Source organism: Silurus meridionalis, chromosome 24 (assembly GCF_014805685.1).
Source record: "Silurus meridionalis isolate SWU-2019-XX chromosome 24, ASM1480568v1, whole genome shotgun sequence".
NCBI classification, from domain to species: domain Eukaryota; kingdom Metazoa; phylum Chordata; class Actinopteri; order Siluriformes; family Siluridae; genus Silurus; species Silurus meridionalis.
Window position 1 is genome coordinate 376337 of NC_060907.1, and position 21260 is coordinate 397596.

General features: G+C 44.2%; 1 protein-coding gene across 5 annotated transcripts in view; it reads left to right on the forward strand.

Moving 5' to 3' along the window:
- zmp:0000001082 (integrin alpha-D) overlaps positions 1 to 21260 on the forward strand; it is a 73665-nt gene that overhangs the window by 27656 nt on the left and 24749 nt on the right. For 3 of the 5 annotated variants that reach the window (XM_046837320.1, XM_046837319.1, XM_046837321.1), the window contains exons 11-24: positions 9607 to 9730; positions 9938 to 10080; positions 10528 to 10674; positions 10770 to 10967; positions 12069 to 12199; positions 12378 to 12529; positions 12883 to 13049; positions 16235 to 16357; positions 16866 to 16933; positions 17284 to 17425; positions 17599 to 17700; positions 19802 to 19881; positions 19978 to 20058; positions 20154 to 20232. In XM_046837320.1, coding sequence (XP_046693276.1) covers positions 9607 to 9730; positions 9938 to 10080; positions 10528 to 10674; positions 10770 to 10967; positions 12069 to 12199; positions 12378 to 12529; positions 12883 to 13049; positions 16235 to 16357; positions 16866 to 16933; positions 17284 to 17425; positions 17599 to 17700; positions 19802 to 19881; positions 19978 to 20058; positions 20154 to 20232 — 1737 coding nt within the window. Of the gene's footprint in view, positions 1 to 9606; positions 9731 to 9937; positions 10081 to 10527; positions 10675 to 10769; positions 10968 to 12068; positions 12200 to 12377; positions 12530 to 12882; positions 13050 to 16234; positions 16358 to 16865; positions 16934 to 17283; positions 17426 to 17598; positions 17701 to 19801; positions 19882 to 19977; positions 20059 to 20153; positions 20233 to 20327; positions 20838 to 21049; positions 21091 to 21260 lie in introns of those variants that run through there. The other 2 variants (XM_046837323.1, XM_046837322.1) reach the window with 2 other exon arrangements.

Here is a 21260-nt window from a genome sequence, read left to right on the forward strand (position 1 = left end):
ACCTAGGATTCAGAAGGAATTCCTCCAAAGACAAAAAATTCAAGGGGGATTAGCACTAACTAATTTCAGATACTATTATTGGGCTGCAAATATTTCAAAAGTACTCTGTTGGCTTCAGGACCCCAATGATGTGTGGTGCATTTCAGAAGCGTGTTCTTGTACCTCTTAATCCCTCCCAGCTTTAGCTTTATCCAAAATGCCCCTTCGTATTTCATCATATACGCAATGCCCAGTTGTAGCAAATACCCTCAGGATCTGGTTTCAATTCAGACAGTGTTTTGGTTTTAGAGACTTCTCCATAGCCGGCACTATATGCAAGAACCACCTATTCCTCCCGGGTCAACTGGACTCGGTTTTCAGTCAGTGGCAACGTTCGGGTTTTGTCAGATTTAGTGATCTTTTTATAGATAATGTTTTTGCCTCGTTCTCAGCTCTTTCTTCAAAATATGATCTGCCAGGATCACACTTGTTTAGATATTTTCAAGTTTGTCATCTAATCCAAAGCCACTGTCCCACATATCCCTCCAGTCCTCCTAGTGCAGGAATGGATACAGTTCTAAATATTTCAATACACTTGAGGGGAGTAATTTCCACAGTGTATGGCACTTTAATGTCAGTAAAAAATATAGATCTGAACAAAATCCATGCGGAATGGAAAAGGGATTTGGGAGTGGACATATCAGAGGAAACCTAGAAAAATGCATTATTCAGGGTGAATGGGACGACCTCCTGCACTCGTTTAGGCTTGATTCAGTTCAAGGTCCTTCACAGACTTCATTACAGCAAGGTTAAGCTGTCCAAAATATACACCAATGTAACTGACGCGTGTGAGCGTTGTCGCTCTGCTGGGGCAGATTTGGCTCATATGTTTTGGACTTGCCCCAGACTGTTTGATTACTGGACAACTATATTTAAAATCCTGTCTGAGGTGTATAGTAGGGATATTAAGCCTAGTTTTGAAATGGCAATTTTTGGAGTACCTGAGCATGGTACAGTCATGCCCAGGAAGTGTCAGGATGCTTGTGCTTTTCGTGTCTTCTGTATATATACAGAATATATATATTTTGGGATGGGGGTGGGGTGTTGTTGGAAAAAATTGTGTGTGTGTGTGTGGGGGGTGTCGATTAGCTGTCGCCTAATGTTATTGTTGTTTGTTATTGTGCTTTCCTCTGCTCCTTCCTCAATAAAAAAAAAAAAAAAAGTCAAACACCAGACGTCTCACAGCTTCATCATGCAGCTCTTCAGAAACTCTCCTCAGTAAATAATCTGCTGATGAGACTCTGATTTCTCCTCTGTTTTCACACCAGCTTCACTTTATGATTGTTCTCTGGTGAAAAACATCTGCTGAAATGTCAGATGCTTCTTTAACTCTTCTACTTTCTGTATCTTCTGCTCTGCATTCAGGTTCTTCAGCTTCTCCTGATGTTCCGTCTCAGATTCAATTCCTTAATTACAGTCACATTCACTCCACTAATAACACACACACACACACACACACACACACACACACACACACACACACACACACGTGTTTACCGCCAGTGTCAGTAAACATCTATTTAGAGTCAACTTTTCTCTTCACCACTGTGAGGCGCTGTTTCACAATAACTGTACAATAGGGTTAAATACATCAACAGAAGCTCCACTTGATTAACGCTGGAATGTTCTCAGGTAGTCTAGTGTTCGGTAAGGCAGCTGAAGCGATGCATTATGGGATCTGTAGTTTGTGTTATCAGCGCTTCATATCGCCAGGACATTAATAACAATAATAATAGATCTTTATAATTGTACATCGAGCCAGATATGGCCCGTGGGCCTTGAGTTTGACACATGCTCTAGATAGTGCTATCAGTTCAGCTGCTTGTGCAGATAAGTAATCTGGGAGATGACCAGAAGCTACTATATCTGAACCTTTTGTACGTCTGTATCTGAACTTTTGTACGTCGCTCTGGATAAAGGCGTCTGCTAAATGCCGCAAATGTAAAATATAATGTAATGTAACCAGTGGCAACTGCATATCCTGTTTATCTCACCTTCAATAACATGTGCAGAACCACCAACAAACAATTCAAAGTCTACATTATTCAGTGGGGTTTCCACAATTGCTTTTGGAGATGAATGTGTAAGCGTAACACAATCATGGCTCACTTTATCTCCATCCTCTAAAGGAACCTCATTCATTGCAGACATCATACAAAAAAATGGGTTTGTAATGGGAGCATGTTGTAAAACAACATTCGGGGCTGTGAGTGTAGCTAAACAATTTCCCCTAACAGGAAGAGGTGACAGTTGATTTTAGCTTGATTCATTAGTGATTCATTAGATTCACCTGCCTGTTATTATTTGGCCTAAAACTGTATTTGTACATGAACCCAGCCATTAGGGAGGCAGAAGCCAGACTGATGAGAAAAGTAGGCAGGAGTACAAGGAGATGCAGCAGCAGGTAAAGAGGGATATGGTGAAAGCCAAGGAAAAGGCATATGAGGAGCTGTAGGAGAAGTTGGACACTAAGGAAGGAGAAAAGGATTTGTAGCGATTGGCCAGACAGAGGGACCGAGCTGGGAAAGATGTGCTGCAAGTTAGAGCAATAAAGGATGTGTTGAGAAGATGGAGGGAGGATTTTGAGCAGATGATGAACAAGGAAAATGAGAGAGAAGGTTGGATGGTGTGGAGATGTGAAGCAGAAAGTGGATAGGATTAGTAAGGAGGAAATGAGAGCAGTGATTAGGAGGATGAAGAGTGGAAAGTCAGTTGGACCAGATGACGTACCGGTAGAAGCATAGAGATGTTTAGGGGAGATGCAGTGGAGTTTTTAACAAGATTGTTTAACAAGATTCTAGAAGGTGAGAAGATGCCTGAGGAATGGAGAAGGAGTGTGATGGGATCGATCTTTAAGAATAAGGGAGATGTGTAGACCTGCAGTAACTACAGGGGAATAAAGTTGATCAGTCACACCATGAAGTTATGGGAAAGAGTAGTGGAAGCCAGGCTGAGAGAAGAGGTGACCATCTGTGAGCATCAGTATGGTTTCATGCCGAGGAAGAGCAGCACAGACGCATTATTTGCTTTGAGTATGTTGATGGAGAAGTATAGAGAAGGACAGAAGGAGTTGCATTGTGTGTTTGTGTATTTAGAGAAAGCGTACGACAGGGTGAAGAGAGGAGTTGTGGTATTGTATGAGGAAGTCTGGTGTGTCAGAGAAGTATGTGAGGGTGGTGCAGGACATGTATGAGGACAGTGTGACAGCAGTGAAGTGTGCAGTAGGTACGACAGACTGGTTCAGTGTGAGGGTTGGACTGCATCAACGATTCGCTCTGAGCCTTATCCTGTTTGCAGTGATGATAAGCAGGTTGAAGGACGAGGTCAGACAGGAGTCTCCCTGAACTATTATGTTTACGGATGATATTGTGATTTGTGGTCAGAGTAGGGAGCAGGTGGAGAAGATCCTGGAGAGGTGGAGGTACACGCTGGAGAGAAGGGGAATGAAAGTCAGTAGGAGTAAGACAGAGTACATGTGTGTGAATGAGAGGGAGGGCAGTGGAGGGGTGTGGTTGCAGGGAGAAGAGGTGGAGAAGGTGGAGGAGTTCAGGTACCTGGGGTCAACAGTGCAGAGTAATGGAAAGTGTGTTAGAGAAGTGAAGAAAAGAGTGCAGGCAGGGTGGAGTGGGTGGAGAAGAGTGATAGCAGGAGTGATTTGTGATAGAAGAGTATCTGTGAGAGTGAAAGGGAAAGTTTATAGGACTGTGGTGAGACCTGAGATGTTGTATGGATTAGAGACAGTGGCATTGAGTAAAAGACAGAAGGTGGAGCTGGATGTAGCAGAGCTGAAGATGTTAAGGTTTTCGTTGGGAGTGATATACTGGATGGTATTCAGCTGAACGCACCACCCTCTGGAGTCAAGAGTCAAGTCAAGAGGCTTTTATTGTCATTTCTACTATACACAGTGGTACACAGTACACAGTAAAAACGAGACAACGTTCCTCCGGAACCCTGGTGCTACACTAAACAACAACAAACAAAACAACATAGAGCTACAACACAAGTTACATAAAGTGCATCGAGTGCAACCTGGTGCAAACAGTGCAGACAGACAGTGCAGACAGACGACACAAGACAAGACACAAAACCCTATATAGCGCCGACCAGTAAACCTACTGTATACCTGATTATACAGTACTGTACAAGAAGACTGTAAAAACTATACAAACTAAAAACTATATCCCAGAAGTGAGTATAAACAGAACAATGTAGTGCAAAAAATACAGCAGCAGTCGAAGGTGCAAATAACAGCATGTAAACAGTATAATACAGTGATAATGATAAATGTGCAAAAAACAGCAGTTGAGAGTGAGGTACAGTTGAGAATAATAAATAAAAAATAAATGAATGGTGATGGAATGGTTTGAGATGAGTGATGAGTGTGTGTTAAGTGTTAGGTCTAGGAATAATTTTACAGTTCGTTACACACATTTGAGTGCGTGTGTGTGTGAGAGTTCCGTTCATTTCTGTGTATTAAGTAGCCTGATGGCTTGTGGAAAGAAACTGTTGCATAGTCTTGTTGTGGCGGCCCGAATACTTCGGAACCGTTTTCCTGATGGTAGGAGTGTAAAAAGTGTGTGTGAGGGGTGTGTGTGATCGTCCACAATGCTGTGTGCTTTGCAGATGCAGCGTGTGGTGTAAATGTCCATGATAGAGGGGAGAGAGATTCCGATGATCTTCTCAGCTGTCCTCACTATCCTCTGTAGGGACTTGCGGTCCGAGCTGGGCTTTTTTGGTAATTGAGCTGGTGTTGAGTGACCAGGTGAGGTTGTCTGCCAGATGAACACCAAGGAATTTGGTGCTCTTGACGATCTCCACTGAGGATCCATCAATAATCAGTGGAGATTGGTCGCTCTGTGCTCTCCTGAAGTCCACAACCATCTCTTTTGTTTTGTCCACGTTCAGAGACAGGTTGTTTGCTCCACACCAGGCAGTTAACCGTTGCACCTCTTCTCTGTATGCTGACTCGTCGTTCTTGCTGATTAGACCCACCACGGTCGTGTCATCAGCGAACTTGATGATGTGGTTCGAGCTGGAGGGATAGCCTGTCCTGCATGGTGCTGTTCCCGAACCAGGAAGTGACTACCTGTCAGAACGCTCTCAATGGTGCACGTGTAAAAAGTCTTTAGCACCTGAGAGGGTAGTTTCAAGTCCCTTAAGCATCTCAGATGGTACAGACGCTGTCGAGCTTCTTCACCAGGGTGGCGGTGTGACAGGACCAAGACAGGTCTTGTGTGATGTGAACCACTAAGTACCGGAAACTGTCCACTCTCTCCACTGGACTCCCATGATCTTTCGCGGTTGGTATGACCGCTTCTGCTTCGTGCTGAAGTCCACTATCAACTTCTTAGTCTTGCTGACATTGGCACCATCTCTCCCATTTTCTCCTGCAGGTAGGCCGTCTCATCGTTGTTAAAGATCAGGCCCACCACAAGAGTGTCGTCAGCAAACTTGACGATGGTGGTGTAGTTGGAAGTGGCCACACAGTCATATGTGTACAGTGAGTACAGCAGGGGGCTCAGAACACAACCCTGGGGAGCTCCAGTGCTGAGGGTGAGGGTGGATGAGGTGTGTTTTCCCACCCATATGGCTTGTGGTCTGTCTGTCACGAAGTTAGAGATCCATTGACACAGCGGCAGCGGCAGGTCCCAGGACCTCCAACATAGAGGTGAGTGTGGAGAGAATTATGGTGTTAAACACTGAAATGTAGTCCACAAACAGCATCTTTGTATAATTCCCATTTCTGTAGTCCAGGTGGCTCTTTGTAGTGCGGAGGAGATGAGCAATGGCGTCCTCAGAAGAACGGTTCGGGCGGTATGCGAACTGTAGTGGGTCCAGTGTGTCTGGTAGTGATGCAGTGATGAAGTCTCTGACCAGTCTCTCAAAGCACTTCATCACTAATGAGGTCAAGGCTACAGGGCGATAGTCGTTAAGGCAGGCGGGCTGGGGTTTCTTTGGGACAGGAACAATTGTGGACTGTTTGAAGCATGAGGGGACAACAGATTGTTCCAGTGAGAGGTTAATGATCTCAGTTATCTCAGTGAACACCGGTGCTAGCAGGTTAGCGCAGGCTTTCAGAACCCGACCTGTGATGCCATCTGGTCCTGCTGCCTTCCTGGTATTCACTCTCTTGAATGCCCTCCTCACGTCATGCTCCGAGATGGTGAACGTGTTCCCCTCTCCGGCTCTCTCGGCATGCATTCTCTTTGTGCTGCTAGCGCCGCTAGCGTGGTTAGCTGCAGCCTCGAAATGAGCTTAAAAGATGTTTAGCTCGTCTGCCAGAGAAGTGTCTGCATTCCCCATTCTGGAGATGTTGTTTTATAGTCCCTGCCACAGGCTCCGAGAGCCACCATGTTGGAACTGTGACTGTAGTTTCCTCCCATAGTGCCGCTTTGCTTCCTTCATCACTCTGCGAACACTGTAAGATGCAGCCTTGAATTCGTCCATGTTCCCGGTGGTGATCCCCATGTTTAAGGCAGCAAAGCGTGATCTCAGAGCGTCGCGGATGGTTTTATCCACCCACGGCTTCTGGTTGGGAAACGTTCTAATAGAGTTTTTTTGCACCGTATCATCCGCTAGTTTCCTGATGAATCCCACAACCGCTTCCGTAAACATGTTGAAGTCATCAGAGCTGTGCCTGAACATGTCCCAATATGCATCATCTAAAGCATCCTGCAGAGCGGCCACCGATTGGTCAGTCCAGCGCACGACCCCCCTGTTTCAGCCTTTGTTTGTATACAGGCATGAGGAAGATGGCGGCATGGTCCGATTTCCCAAACAGTGGACGTGATTGTGCCTTGTAGCTGTTCTAAATGGTGTGTAACAGTGGTTCAGTGTCCTTTCGCCCCTGGTGGGGCAGGTGATGTGCTGATGAAGGTTTGGTAGCACGCGCTTGAGGTTGGCACCGTTGAAATCTCCCACCACAATGAGCACAGCGTCCCGATGCTGTGTTTGGTGAAGAGTTAGTGTCTCATGTAAGTCCCATACTGCAGTGTCCGTGTCCGCTTGAGGTACTGGCTATGACCAAACTGATTTTCCAAGGTAGATAGAAGGGCTGACAAGTGATGGTCAGTAGTTCCAGATTTGGTGTGCAGGAGCGTGAAAGAGGAACGATGCTCGCGCTGTTGCACCAGTGGTTGTTCACCCTCAGACACATTCCACCTCCTCTTGACTTCCCCGACTCGAGTGTTCTGTCCATGCGGTAAAGCGAGAAAAACTCGGCTGGATGGCATGGTCCGGTACCGCTGGGTTCAGCCATGTCTCGGTAAAGCAGAAAAGGTATGTCTCTCTGGAACTTGACCCTTGCCCTGAGGTCGTTGAGCTTGTTCTCCAGTGACTGGGTGTTGGCTAACAGGATACTGGGTAAGGGATGCACATGCCCTCAGCCTGTTCCTAACACCGGCTCGTTTCCCTCACGGACGCCAGTACGGGTCGCATCATTTGTTCACCCTCAGGATCTCGCTCGGCCAGCATGGGTCCGGGTTTAAAAACGGCGAAAGGTGACTGCATTGTACACCAATAGATATAAGGGTCTCAGTTATATATTAAACAGTTATATAGTTATAATAAAATAATAATATAATATGGGTGGTTCTTAAGACATGGATGTGGACATGGATTAGTATTGTGCGTGTTTGAGTTCAGAGTTGTAATAGTTCAGTATCACACAATTGAGTGAGTGTGTGTGTGAGTTTCAGTTCTGTGGTTTGAGGAGTCTGATGGCTTGAGGGAAAAAAAAACTGTTACACAGTCTGGATGTGAGGCCCGAATGATTCGGAACCTCTTTTCTGATGGTAGGAGAGTGAAGAGGGTGTGTGTGTGTGTGTGTGTGTGTGTGTGTGTGTGTGTGTGAGGGTGTGTTTGAAGAGGGTGTGTGAAGGGTGTGTGTGATCTTGTGATCTGAGACGGTGCAGTTCCTACAACTACAACATAACTGTTTCACCTCCTCTGTGTATGCTGACTCATCGTTCTTGCTAATGAGACCCACCACGGTCGTGTCATCCAAGCCAGTCGGAAGTCCAAGATCCAGTTGTTCAGGTTCTCAAGTGTTCAAGTGCCCAGTACGCTCAGCTTCTCAATCAGGAGCTGAGGGATGATTGTGTTGAATGTTGAACTAAACTCTATAAACAGCATTCGTATGCAAGTGTCCATATTGTCCAGGTGGGTGAGGGCCAGATGTAGGGTTCTGGAGATGGCATCGTCTGTGGAATGATTTAGACGATATGCAAACTGCATGGGGTCCAGTGAGAGTGGAACCTGGTTCTTAATGTGCCTCTTGATGAGCCTCTCAAAGCACTTCATTATGATGGGTCTAAATGCACGGGACGATAGTCATTGAGGCAGGTGACTGTAGACTTCTTCAGCACGGGAACGATGGTCATCATCTCAAGGCACGTAGAAACAACTTACTGCTCAAGGAGATGTTGAAGATGTCAGTAAAAACATCTGCGAGCTGTTCTGTTCTGAGCACTCTGGCAGGAATGTTGTCTGGTCCAGCAGACTTCCGTGGGTTGACACTTCATAGTTTTCCTCACTTCATCTGTGGATAGACAGAGCACCTGGGCCCTGGGAGGAGGGATGGTCTTCCTCGCCGCCATGTTGTACTGGACCTCAGAGAAGTCATTCAGTGCATCTGGGAGGGAGGCATCACGGTCATAAGTGGGTGAAGTTGTCTTGTAGTTCTTGATCACCTGGATGCCCTGCCACATGCTCTGGGTGTCTCCGCTGTCTTGAAAGTAACTGTGAATTCTCTTGGGATGTGCCCGCTTCGCCTCTCTGATGGCACGGGACAGTTTGGCTCTTGCTGTTCTGTAGGCCGTCTTGTTCCCTGCTCTGAAGGTATAGTCTCTAATTTTAGCAGTGCACGCACCTTAACGGTCATCCACGGCTTCAGGTTGGAGCATGTAGTGATGTTCTTGGAGATGGTCATGTCATCAATGCACTTGCTGATGTAGCTAATCACTGATGATGTGAACTCCTCCAAGTCTGTGAAGTCACTGTTGGTTGCAGCCTCCCTAAACATGTCCCAGTCAGTGCACTCAAAACAGTCCTGAAGAGCAAAGATGGCTCAGGAGATCTTCAGGACATGGTTTACCTGGGGTCTACCTGGGTCCCACTGTTTTCCTCACGTTCTTTGCTGATGGCACTGCTGAACATCTGATTTTGAAGGGAAGTGAGCATGATGTGTCTTTCATCTGCTACATTAAGTCTTCTACAACCTCACCTTTGTAGCAGAGTGTGGCTGTTCCTCACACACACACAGCTGTTTCTGTTTTAATTCATGACAAGGTTTCAACATACATTTAAAATTAATGATCAGCAGCTCCTGCTTAGTAAAATTGGTTCATCATACCCCTGATATGGATCCTACAAATATAAGTGCAAGTGTAAGAGCTGAAAGCCGAATAGTGTCACACCAAATATGATTTGATTTGGATTTTTGTTCTGTTCATTTACTTTCCATTTGAATTTGTCAATTGATAAAAATAATAATGTAATACTTTTTAATGAACTGGAATAAGGTCTAAATATAAACAAATAAACATGTTGTGTTATTGTGTATTCTAGGACACTCTCATTCTGGGGGCGGTCGGAACTAAAGATTGGCGTGGAACACTGTATGAAGTTACAGGATCTGGGGACAATCAGACTGAAATTGAAGACAGTAAACTACAGAATGACTCCTACAACGGTACAGTCTGCTGTTTGCTGCACAGGGACATGATTCTGATTGTTTGAACTGAAATTTCTGAACGTGTGGTTGGTGCAGGTAGAACCTCAGGAGCTGAGCAAACACTGTACTGGTTCTGTAATACAGTGGATTTCAGGCTGTGTGTGTGTGTGTGTGTGTGTGTGTGTGTGTGTGTGTGTGTGTGTGTGTGTGTGTGTGTGTGTTTAGGTTACTCTGTTGCAGTTGGACGGAGAGACAATGTTTCTCTTGTGTTCTCTGGAGCACCGAGATCTAATCATAGGGGTGAAGTGACTTTCTTTAGAAAAAAGACTCGTGAGTGGGAAACCATGAGCAGGATCTCCGGAGAACAGGTAAGAAACAACCTCAACATCTCTCCATTATTCAACTTTACACCAAATATCTGTATCTTGAGGAACTTTCTGGAATGTTTAAGACTCCTAAATAAGAAGAACCCAGTTGTGAATGAGTTTGGTGTTTCCTCCACACTGTCAGGACTCGAACCAGTACACAGAGAACACACTGTGGGGGGAATCAGATTTTTAGCACTGATACACAACAGATACACAACAGAATCACAACAGGTACACAACAGGTACACAACAGATACACAACAGGTACACAACAGATACACAGCAGACACACAACAGACACACAACAGATACACAACAGATGAACAGCAGATACACAACAGGTGCACAGTAGCAACAAGAACACACACACACACATACAGACACACACACACACACACACACACACGTGTGTGTAATGTACTCATTTATTCAGTAAACCCCCTGCAGATCGGCTCGTATTTTGGAGGATCAGTGTGTGTGTTGGATTTGGACTCAGACTACAACACAGACTTCCTCGTGGTTGGAGCTCCACATTATTACCAACCTCACCCTCAGAGAGAGGGATGGGTATATATCTACAGACTCACACAGGAGGTACACACACACACACACACACACACACACACTACAGAGCACTGCTGTGTGGTACTATAGCAGTATAATTCAATTGTGTGTGTGTGTGTGTGTAGCTGATGTTAGAGAAGGTGTTGGAGGTGTGTGAATCAGCTCGGGGTCGGTTTGGGATGACTCTTGCTGCTGTAGCAGATATAAATGGAGACCAGCTGCAGGATTTAGCTGTTGGAGCTCCACTGGAAGATGATCAAAGAGGAGCTGTTTACATTTACCTCGGCAAACATGAACAGGGGATTCGCTCCCAGTACAGTCAGGTACATCTCCAAACATCTGCTCCACTACAGCCAGGTAGAACTCCAAACATCTGCTCCCAGTACACTCAGATACATCTCCAAACATCTGCCCCCAGTACAGCCAGATACATCTCCAAACATCTGCTCCCAGTACAGTCAGGTACATCTCCAAACATCTGCTCCCAGTACAGTCAGGTACATCTCCAAACATCTGCTCCACTACAGCCAGGTAGAACTCCAAACATCTGCTCCCAGTACAGTCAGGTACATCTCCAAACATCTGCCCCCAGTACAGCCAGGCATATCTCCAAACATCTGCTCCCAGTACAGTCAGGTAGAACTGGAAATATCTGCCCCCTGTACAACCAGGTAGAACTCCAAACATCTGCCAAATACAGCCAGATACAACTCCAAACATCTGCCCCAGTACAACTATTTACAACTCCAAACATCTGCTCCCAGTACACCCAGGTACAACTCCAAACATCTGCCCCCAGTACAGCCAGGTACATCTCCAAATATCTGCCCCAAGTACAACCAGGTAGAACTCCAAACATCTGCCAAGTACAGCCAGATACAACTCCAAACATCTGCCCCCAGTACAGCCAGATACATCTCCAAACATCTGCCCCCAGTACAGCCAGGTACATCTCCAAACATCTGCCCCCAGTACAGCCAGATACATCTCCAAACATCTGCTCCCAGTACAGTCAGGTACATCTCTAAACATCTGCTCCCAGTACAGTCAGTAAATCTCCAAACATCTGCTCCACTACAGCCAGGCACATCTCCAAACACCCAAGTTCTTTTCCAAAACTCTTGCCCCAGTACACTCAGGTTCACTACCGAAATATCTGCTCATAGTACAGCCATGTATAAGTTCAAACATCAGCCCAAATAGAAGACAAGTACATATTTAATGATCTGCTCAGTACTACCTGGTATGAATTCATACATCTACACCAAAAAACCCCTCAATCACAAACCAATAGGATAAACACTGTATACAGTCATATTAATAATATTATAAACCTGCTGTGTGTTTTGTTTCTATATGTGTGTGTGTGTGTGTGTGTGTGTGTGTGTGTGTGTGTATATATATGTGTGTTTGTGTGTGTGTAGAGAATTGTGGCAAGTTCCATCTCTAAGGAGATTCAGTATTTTGGTTTGGCGATTGATGGTGTGATGGACATGGGACAGGACGGTCTGACGGATATTGCTGTTGGAGCACAAGGGACCGTGTTACTCTTTAGGTATGAATTATTTGGGGGTTCTTGGGTTCATGTGATTCTGATCTTGAATTTGATGAATAGCTACATGAGTGAGGAGCAGTAAAGAGCAACTGTGTGACCTGAATCTGAACACAAGAAACTTTCCTCCTGTAAATATTGCTGGATTATTTGGACTGACTGATGTCATTGTTTTCCTCAGAACCCGGCCGGTTGTGTCCGTCTCAGCAAACTTCAGTTTCTCTCCATCTGAAATCAACCTGAATCATTTCGAGTGCACAGACCAAGACAGTGTAATTCCCATCATTACTCTGAAAACCTGCTTCAGTATGAAAGAAAACACCAACAGCAAAGGTATGATCAACTTTACACAACTTTCTGAAAAGCTTTTTTATTTCATGTTGTAAAAAAAAGCAGCACAAAGAAATACCAGCTTTAATACAACACTGATAAACAGTGTGAATAAACAGCGATTTCTTGATGTCATTAAACCATAATATCACAAAATAGTTGTTTTTTTCAACTGCACATTTACATCCCTGCATACACACAATTTATATTACCATTCCAGATCCCAGGTCTGCTCAGGGAACAGCTAACAAACACAGGCACAGCAGCAGCAGTGGCAGCAGTTTAACAGGTTTAGGAAGTAGAGCTAAATCACTGCTATGATGCCTGTGACTGGAGCGATCTTCTCTTCCTCTCAGGGGCGGTGAAGAGTGGTCTGAACGTCTCGGTGGAGCTCAGAGCTGACGCTGTGAGACAGGAGAGTCGAGCATTTTTTATTATGGAAGATAAGGATTCCAGGAGTCTGGTGAAGTCTGTACTGCTGAACTCCGAGTTTTCCTGTTTCAACAATACAGTCTACATGCAAGTATGTTCCATCACATTACAACACTGAGAACTGAGAAGAAACTGTCCTGAGGGAATACACTGTCTTCCTGTCACTCGGTCACTCCACTGTCTGAAGGGATCATTATTAATGAATATTCATGTGCACTGCTGTTAGCTAGCTAGATAAATGTGTGTCATGTGTTTTCTCAATGTTTCTTCCTGTACTAAATTATCGTATATAAAACTTTTGCTGTAAAAAAAGCGATTTAGCATGTTTTCATACATTTATGTAGTAAACATGTCTTTATTTTAGTTTGCCATTTTCCACTCCTGTCCTGTCATTGCTTATTTTCCTCAAATGTCCCTTTTGTCCACAGCTGTTCCTGTTTTACTCCTGTGTTGAAATAGTGTGTTTTCAGTGTCCCTTCGTGAATTATTGTGTTGTTCTTTGTGTGTATCTAATCTTGGTACTGTTTTGATGTCCTGTTTTCTAGTTCTTGTTTTGCCATGTCTCTGTAGATATCTGATTACCAAAGCCATGTCTGTTTCTTGGTTTTGATTCTGTCCTCTAATTTGGACTCATCTGCCATTCTCTTAACATTTTTATGCAATGCATCAACAACAACATAAATCCAACAGGAAATAATGCTGTGACCGCCATGCTAACTACCAGCTCAGTCCCTCACCACAGTGGACAAGACCTGATGGTGCAGCCAACAACAAGTAGCTCCAATATTGATGAGACAGCTTACCTGCAGAACTTTCTCCAGAGGTTGAAGTGGCAGCCTCCTAAAAGGAGCTCCAGCTTTACTCCAATTTGGCAGCCTCCTTTGCAGCGACCTCTTATGAGGTTAACTTGGTGGTTTTCCAAAGCCATGCCCTCCATTGACCTTCTCATGCATAACCTGTTTGTTCCAGAAAATGCAACTTGGCACTGCCCTAGTGGCAGCCTGTTGCAGCAGCTCCCGTTTAAGTTTGTACACTTTTTATTTATTTTTGTGTGTGTGTTCCGGCACTTCGTGTTTTTCTTTTTGAGTGTATGTGTGTGTGTGAATGTGAACTGCACAATGGACATCAACAACGTCACCAAGTTTGTTCTGCTTTTTCTACTTTTTTGGACTTTGTTCACAGCCATGGTCCCATTGTTTGTGCAAGTGATCAGCTGTTAGCTTTCCACAACATAGCGATGCTACTCCAGTAAAAAAATGCTAACGCATATAGCTAAGAAGGAGACAATGTGGGAACCATGCTGGGGCTCTGTGTCAGATAAAAATGAGATGTTACAGACCAACTCTCCCATCCATTGGTATGGGGAATGTGAGATCTTTACCCAACAGGATGGACAAGCTAGCGGCTCTTACCTGGCATCAGAGGAATTCTGGGAGTGTAACGTCATGCTGTTCATGCAGTCATTGCTAACCAAGCTAACACCAGATATTACCATGGCTCTGGATGGATTTATACCATTGCGTGCGGACAGAACAATGGAGATCAGTAAGAGAAAGGGAGGAGGACTGGCAGTGTTTGTGAATAATAGATGTTGTAAACCTGGTCACATCACTATTAAAGAGCAGATCTGCTGTAAGGATATTGAGCTGTTAGCCGCTAGCATGAGGTCATACTATCTGCCCAGGAAATTCTTGCATGTTATCGCGATAGCTGCGTATATTTACCCCTCTGTGGATGGTGAATCAGCATGCGACATCCTGCATTCTGCTGTTAACAGACTGTTAAAATGTCCAAATGTTCTTCTCATTATCTCTGTGGGTTTTAATCATGCCACTCCTACCTCCACTCTGCCCACATTCACCCAGTATGTTTCATGCCACACCAGAGACAATAAAACACTGGACTTATTTTATGCCAGCTCCAAGGAGGCTAATACTTCAGCAACCCCCCCTTGGAAAGATCGGATCACCACCTGGATCATTTCCTACCTGTGTACAAACCCCTTGTATGCAGGCAACCAGCTACCTCCCGCAGAGTGAGGACATGGTCTGATGAGACCAGTGAGGCTCTGAAAGACTGTTTTGACACAACTATGTGGGAGGAATTGTGCAATCCCTAACCTTTCTCCCCTACCAATTCCCCCTAGCCCCCACTCCAACCACTACATACTGCCCCTTACAAAAGCCCAGGTGAGAATGAAGCTCAGGAGGATCAAAACAAGGAAGGCTGTGGGTCCAGGGAGTGATGATGATGACAGGGAGTACAGAGGACTGATCCAGAGCTTTGTGGACTGGTGCCAACGGAGTTGCCTCCTGATAAATGTGGGGAAAACAAAATAATTGGTGGTGAAATTCCATAGGCACAAAATAACTTCTTTATCACCGGTGAACATTCAGCTGAAAGACATTTTGAAATTGGACTCTTACAAATACCTGGGTGTTCATTTGAACAGCAAACTGGACTGAACAAATAAAACCGGGGCAATTTACAAAAAAGGTCAGAGCACGCTCGTTCTGCTGAGAAGACTAAGGTCTTTTGGAGTACAAGGAGAGCTACTGATGACCTTTTTTGACTCTATGGTGACCTTAGCCATTTTCTTTGGTGTGGTCTGCTGGTGCAGCAGCATCTCTACTGCAGACAGGAAGAGAATGGACAAGCTGATCAGGAAGTTCAGCTCAGTCCTGGGGATTCCCCTGGACACTGAAGAGAACAGAGGACGGTAGCTAAACTGGCATCAATGCTGGAGAACATCTCTCACACCCTGTATAAAACCGTTTGATCTGTGAGCAGCTCCTTCAGTAACAGACCGTTACATCCTGAGTGTCTGAAGGAGCGTTACAGAAGATCTTTTCTGCCTGCTGCTATTAGACTTTACAATCAGAGCTGCTCCCAGTGAACCAGTCACCAAAAATGTACAATAACAATTTAAAGCCGTACAATATTAACCATGTGTGTGCAATGTTACTGTGTGTGATATGTTTGGAAGCGTAACTACTTATTGGAGGTCTATTTCTTTTATATATTTGTACATTTCTTTTTCTTTGCTGCTGTAACATAGAAATTTCCACTGTGGGACGAATAAAGGTATATCTTATCTTATCTTGTCTTTTCTTAGAGACTGGCAAGTCATCATGAGTCTGATGAGGAAACTTTACAAATCATGTTTACACTAGAGATCAAAGAGAATGCCTCCAAAACCAAATTTAGATTGAAATTAAAATCATCACCATGAAGATGAGAAAAAAACAAACTTCTCTTTTTGTCTTTGTGTTTCAGAGATGTGTGAAGGACACTTTATCTCCAGTCTTATTCCGACTCAACTTCCACCAGTCTGAACATCAGCCAGGAGACTCCAGCTCCATCCTGAACATCGACAGCAGTAACACCACTCATGTGGAGGTAAAGTGGAGCTGATTGGCTGAATTCGAGTCTGATTGGTTTCAACATTTGTTCTAGCGTGTACCGAACCCGAGACGTTCTGATAGCAGTGAGAGTTGGAAGTGCAGTGGAATGTAAAGTTTGCTGATTCCAGAGCAGCTTTAAGGTGAATTAAAGCAGCAGTGGATTGAAAATATGACCAATGTGTAAATATGTGAAAGAGGAAAACAGAAGAAATGAACTAACAGTGTATGTGATATTTCCCTGTGGTGACCACTGCTGCTCAGCAGCTGCTCAGACATGCAGATCTCCACACCACAACCTGAACTCTGTCCAACAGCTAGTCAGGGGCTCAGAAAACCACTCGTCCCCTGCATTCTTCTTGTCTTCTCTCTGCAGAAGAAGTTGCATGGTGTTAAAAGGACTTGGAAGTGAAGCTTCTGCAGTAAATACTGTATATGACTGCATTGTTATGAACGTGTGTGTGTGTGTGTGTGTGTGTGTGTGTGTGTGTGTGTGTGTTTTCTAGGTTCCCTTTCAGATTAACTGCAAAAACAGGAGCTGTGTATCAGACCTGCAGTTGGACTTTAGTTTCCTGTAAGATTTCTACAAAATGTATTTTCTGTGTTTATAATAAATTGTGTACCGGTTGAATTTTTGTTCCTGAAGATAAACACACAGAGAATCAGTTGTAGTTGTTATCAGGTGCTTGTGTTTGTGTAGTTTCATTCCCAGAGGGTGCAGCAGTGTGTAAACTCATGATGCACTGTAAGTGTATGTCAGGTGTAACAGTGAGAAACGACTGTGACCAAACAGCAGCTTCAAAAGTTCACACATCACACACCAATGTGTTTATACTACATTTAGAATTCCTACAGGATGATGATGATGATGTGTGTGTGTGTGTGTGTGTGTGTGTGTGTGTGTGTGTGTGTGTGTGTGTTTAGGAACAGCACATTACTGGTGGTGGACCAGGCGTCTTTTATAATCCATGTAACATTACAGAATAAAGGAGACGACTCGTTCAACACCAGCGTGGTGCTGTTTTACCCTCCTGGATTATCACTCTCAGTGTTCAAGACCATTAAGGTGCAGCACTCTTTCACCCACACGTTATTGATCAGTCTGTTCATCAGACTCATCGCAGTCTCTGACTCTGGTTCAGACTGTGACTCTGAATCTGATTAGATTACAACTCAGATGCAGATTCTGTCTTTTAGTCTAAAATTCTGATTCTGATTGTGAGTCTGTGATTGGTCCAGGCAAACAGAAGGACTCTGAGCAGGTGTGGAGATCGTGATGAAGGAGCGCTAAATAAAACCACCTGCAGTATCAGTTTACCTGTTTATCGCTCAAACACACGTGTAAGATAAACACACACACTATTTTTACACAATATACACTACTGTACACATTTACATTTACATTTGTGGCATTTAGCAGACACCCTTATCCAGAGCGACGTACAAAAGTGCTTTGAGTCTCTAGTAATGAATAAATCTACACTGTACACCAGATTACACACTTAATATAAATATAACTCGAATTCTACAAACTTGGAAAGTGCTAATTTAGCTAATTTTACTATGTACACACATAGTAACAGTACAGTACACACCACTGTACACACCACAGTACACACCACTGTACACTCCACTGTACACACCACAGTACACACTATTGTACACACCACAGTACACACCACTGTACACACCACTGTACATGCCACTGTACACACCACTGTACACACTACTGTACACCACTGTACATACCACTGTACACACTACTGTACACTACTGTACACGCCACAGTACACACCACAGTACACGCCACAGTACACGCCACAGTACAATACCACTGTACACACCACTGTACACACCACTGTATATGCCACTGTACACACCACAGTACACACCACAGTACACTCCACTGTACACACCACAGTACACACTATAGTACACACTACTGTACACTACTGTATACACTATAGTACACACTACATACTACTCTACACACTATAGTACACACTACTGTACACACAAATGAATCGCTGAGTCTGGTTGGCATTTGCTGGGGAGACCTGAGAAGAGGGTAAGAAGGGCTGGGAGCGGGGTATTGTTTATCATCTCAGTGGTACCGTGCCCTCATTCAGCCCAGATGGTGTTTTTGTGATGTGCACACTGAGACCTCTTTAAAATCATATATATGCTAAAACCAAGTGGAGAAGATGAAATCATTTTACAAAAAACTGTCAGAGGTGTCAGAGGTTTTTATTAGCAGATGTGAAGGGTAGGTTGTGAAACCTGATAGTGCCAGTGGCCACTGTGTGATCGTTATCTTTGGCTTGGCATGCAGGGCTACAGCTATATGCTAGAATCCTTTGGTGGGATCTAAAGAGGAACTGAACCAAGCTTTCTTGAGTAACTCCACCAGGTTTTCCACACATATAGCTGTCAAACTCCATGCCTTGTTTCAGATTCCAGAGTTCAGTATAATGCCTGAAGTTCCTATTGGACTTCAAGACCGACACCCTGAACCTGGACTTGGAGCTGGCAAGCTCCTAAATTATTCCATCCTGGCTGGAGTAATTCCTAATTTGAATGATTGGCATATTCCTCATCAATATCATTGGAAGGCTTCAGGAACACAGTAGAGCCAGTCGTTGGTCTCCTGCATGTTCTGGATGTTTTTAATAGAGTGTGGTGCCCTCTCCCAAAAGGAGCTTAAAGGGAAGAAGCCTGTGGATGCTTGTGGTGGATGTAGTGTAGAAGGAGCTGGGTCCATGTTCACTCCCATGTTCTCCACTACTGTAGTAACTTGTGGTTGACAGACAAGGAGGACTCAGAGGTAGTGAAAAATTGGTTTGTGGTGTAATGAATAATGAAGGTGCAGGGTGAAATGTTGCATCTGTTCAGACTCAGGATGAATGAATGCAGTGTCAGAAACTTTGAGGTGGGAAATAGGATTTTCCCTGGACAACAGGTGTTGCTCCCTGGTCCTATCTAAATGTTCAGCACATAGACCAAACTGGCTCACCTTGTCGTTTCCTGCTTTTTTCCTCTTCTGGATTCCAGGAGAAAGTCAGGCAATGCTGCAACAACCATTAGATGCCAGGCATGTGGAATTTTACTGCCTTGCATCATGAACATGTGCTCTTGCAATATCCACAACCATGTTGTGCAGAAGTGCTGCACAGGAATATTTAGCACCTTGGTGGAATTCCTGTGAGGAACGTGCAGAGTTCTTACAAATACACACTACACACACAAGCACAGCAGAACACAACACACAGTGTGTATGGTACACATTACATTACACACTTATGGTTACTGTTATATACAACTCTGACAAATGCAAGTGTGTGTGTCTGTGTGTGTGTGTGTGTGTGTGTGTGTGTGTGTGTGTGTGTGTGTGTGATCCACAGAAACACACTGTGTATTATAATCATTCTAATGTGTGCTGTAGGCCGAGTTTGAGGGTGTGTTCCGCATCTCTCGCTTTTACAAGTGGAATGAGAGCATGCAGATGACACTTGTGGCCAGCAGGTAAACACACACACACACACACACACACACACACACACACACACACACACATAGTCAGTTTGTTAGCATGTTGAGCTGTTGCTTGTGCATTTACAGTGATAATAATGGAAATATCAGCACCACCACAGTGATGAAAACTCTGCCTGTGCAGTTCAGTGTAGATGTAGCCATCAGCCCGTAAGTAATTACTACACACACACACACACACACACACACACACACCATCAGTGTTACAATTACTCAGTGTTGTAATCTCTCTCTCTCTCTCTCAGTGTTCCTGAGCTTTCAGTAACGTATCTGAATTTCTCTCTGGAAGATAAAGGACCAAAAACTCTCAGTGTTGTGTATAAGGTGAGTGGAACACTTCCATGGGTGGGTTGCTGCTGCTCCCTGAAACACACAATCAGGCCAGATTTCTCACAGATGCTTCCACTCCCTTTCTCCAGCTTTACCTTCCATTGACACACCATCAGTCGACTTCGACCATCAGCTTTCAGTAAAACTAACCTGCAGCTGACTCCGCCCTTTTTCCAGCCAAGAGATCAGCAGTTTGTCAGGGAAAAGTATTGGTACTAATTTTAGGTGCCACCAGTTCCACACAGAACTGGACCCATTTGAGAGGATTAGTAGTTGTGATTCTCTTCAATTACCTTCATATCAGCATGTCTGGGAGCTCCTCCTGAACCACCCATTTCTTGTGCTGGTTAAGACATTCCTAAAATATGCCAAGGACCAAGTACTTCATTTTATTGATGATATTGCTGTAGCCGAGTACCACATTACAAGTCGTGAAGTCGAGTTGGCTTTTTTGTTATTCCAACCGTATACAGTGCAGTACACAGTGAAATGAAACAACGTTACCCCAGGACCAAGTTGCTCCTTTAGACATCAATTAACAAAAAAGAAACCAAAAACTACACAAAATTCTAAACTACAACATACAGTGCAAATGTGCAACATTTAGTGCAAAAGAAAAAAGACAACATAAGACACAGAGACAGAAAACACAGTTACTGTAAACACATTAAACACATTAAACACAGTTACTGTAAACACATTATTCAATTCAATTCATGTTTATTTGTATTGCGCTTTTAACAATGAACATTGTCTCAGAGCAGCTTTACACAAATAGTTTGTTAAATAAAAGTGAATATGTTCTTTATAGGTGTAAGTTTGTCTCTGATGAGCAAGCCGGTGGCAACTGTGGAAAGGAAAAAGTGGCCTCCAGTCGAAGAGAACACTATCCAGAGGCAGACCTGGATGAAGTGGGAAGATCCATGGAGGGAAGAGGAGCAGAAACAGTGATCACTGGAACCTCAGGATCATGTTTAACTCGACCGAGAGAAAGAGAGAGAGAGAGAGAGAGAGAGAGAGAG